The sequence below is a fragment of the Sinocyclocheilus grahami genome, unplaced genomic scaffold, assembly GCF_001515645.1.
Source record: "Sinocyclocheilus grahami isolate Dianchi unplaced genomic scaffold, SAMN03320097.WGS_v1.1 scaffold4568.1, whole genome shotgun sequence".
In the NCBI taxonomy this organism is placed as follows: Eukaryota; Metazoa; Chordata; class Actinopteri; order Cypriniformes; family Cyprinidae; genus Sinocyclocheilus; species Sinocyclocheilus grahami.
In genome coordinates this window covers 3,411-5,362 of record NW_015509480.1, presented here as the reverse complement: position 1 = coordinate 5,362, position 1,952 = coordinate 3,411, and the positions used below count along the sequence as shown (strand labels likewise).

The 1,952-nt window shown below is 36.5% G+C and overlaps 1 protein-coding gene across 1 annotated transcript in view; it reads right to left on the bottom strand.

Annotated features, from left to right (window-relative positions):
- Positions 1 to 73: 73 nt before the first annotated feature.
- The window catches only part of LOC107576895 (ephexin-1-like), a 5,199-nt gene continuing 3,320 nt past the window's right edge, over positions 74 to 1,952 (bottom strand). The window contains exons 6-9 of the mRNA XM_016263017.1: positions 1,592 to 1,765; positions 1,375 to 1,448; positions 654 to 758; positions 74 to 548 (exon numbers count right to left, since the gene is read on the bottom strand). Coding sequence (XP_016118503.1) covers positions 355 to 548; positions 654 to 758; positions 1,375 to 1,448; positions 1,592 to 1,765 — 547 coding nt within the window. The 3' untranslated portion in view covers positions 74 to 354. The remainder of the gene's footprint in view (positions 549 to 653; positions 759 to 1,374; positions 1,449 to 1,591; positions 1,766 to 1,952) is intronic.

Here is a 1,952-nt window from a genome sequence, read left to right as displayed (position 1 = left end):
TATTTAAACAGAATGAAAAATAACAGAAGGGAATAAGCATGACATGCACAGTACATTAGGCTACATAAAAAAAAGCAACTCCACATTTGCAAGCTGGAGCAAGAATAAGTACTGACCACATTTTTTGTTGCAAACCATAGAAAGTAGTTTCAGTGTTTCTTAAATCACATGCACAGATGTTTGAAGTTGTTCTGTAAAACCAGACATAAAATATATATAAACCAAGACCAAAAGACCAACTGACCAACTGGCAGTAGTTCAGTTAAATTATACATAGATTGTACATATAATTATTTACTAATTTATTTTAAATCAGTAAGTGAAAAAAATGCAAATTGCAATGCAGACAGTCTCTTATTTAAAGCATTTTGTGGTTGAAAGTTCAAGGCCCCCACTGCGTTGTTTCAGCAGGCGTGTGGCTGTCTGTAGGACATGATACCGCTGACGAAGATGACGTCTCTGCACATGTTCATTGGTGATCTCTACAACACATGCAGCGGAGAACCAGCCCCTCTGTCCGTCCTGTACCCTGCGGCCTTCCAGAAACCCTACAAAAGACCAGAAACGAGAGAATTAGCGTGCCAATTCAAAAAACATTCATTGATTTTAGACTTATTGAATTTCGGAATGGCAGGGTTGTGTTGCAACAGTACCCTCTGAAGTCTTCTGCATCACGTTGATCATATCTCCCAGCTGTAGACTAAGCTCCCCTTGTTGTTGTCCACTGTACACCTCTATACATCGCACCTGAGGACAGTCTTACACACAGTGCCTATTTGATTCAAATTTGTACATTGTTTATTTTTTTATTTATTCACAAATGTATTATAATTCTAAAGAGCATCTACACTGCAGTTAATTGTTTGCTCTGATTAAGAACAGATGTTTCCCATTTTTGGAAACACAATCTTGAAGCCATAGACACTTTTGCCCCCTAATGGACAATGTGTAGCTGCACAAGCTATTGTTTATTGTACCATATACTATTACATATAATTTATAGAACTGTACTTTTGTACATACTGTCATTGAATAACACCTATAAGCAAAACACAAGATCAGACATATATTCATATAAATATGTGTTTTGTTATGTGATATTTAGAGGTAACCTAACTGACCCCAAATCAGTGTTAGGCATGTATGTCATATATAATAATACAAAGAAAATTATTATTATTATAATATTATATAATAATGAAGGATGAAGGATAAAAATGAAATATTTTCCATTGTTCAATTAAAGCAATGAGTCAAAAAAACAAAGATGGTGTCATTATGATATATGTATTATAATATTTTTTTGGCTTCTGTTGAACTGACTCTAACAAACACACATAAAAACAAGTATTGCATTTAGTGATTCATTCTCACCCCACTCTTCATACACGGTATCCTGTCCATCTCGCCGTCCACCCAGGAGCTGCATCCACGAGTCCTTCTCAGCTCTAAGAAAACAAGAAGAAGACATGTGTTTATTGAGGGAAACTACATAGAGTTTTGTATGTTTTGTAATGATTTGCTTTGATCTTGCCATAAAGACCATGTTGTGTCTGACAGTTTGATGGTTCTTTGCATACTGGATACTAACTCTGAATTTGTTTGCAGTAGAAGTTGAGAGGTGGCGCTCTGGTGATTATGCAAAAGAACGAGCCTAAATATCCGGTCCAGCTCACATCCCTCCAGCTCCTCCTCCAGATCTTTGCCCTCGGTCACTTCTATCAGAGAGCGGTGCACGTAGTCATGAACTACAAAACGATCCAACCTGCATTCATAAAAGACATTAACACCTTAGGATGGGTAGGTGTACAGACAAAAATGTGACCCTGGACCACAAAGCCAGTCTTAAGGGTAAATTTAAGTAAATTTAGGTTTATACATCATCTGAAAGCTGAATAAATAAGCTTTCTACTGATGTATGGTTTGTTAGGATAGGACTTTTTGAATATCTG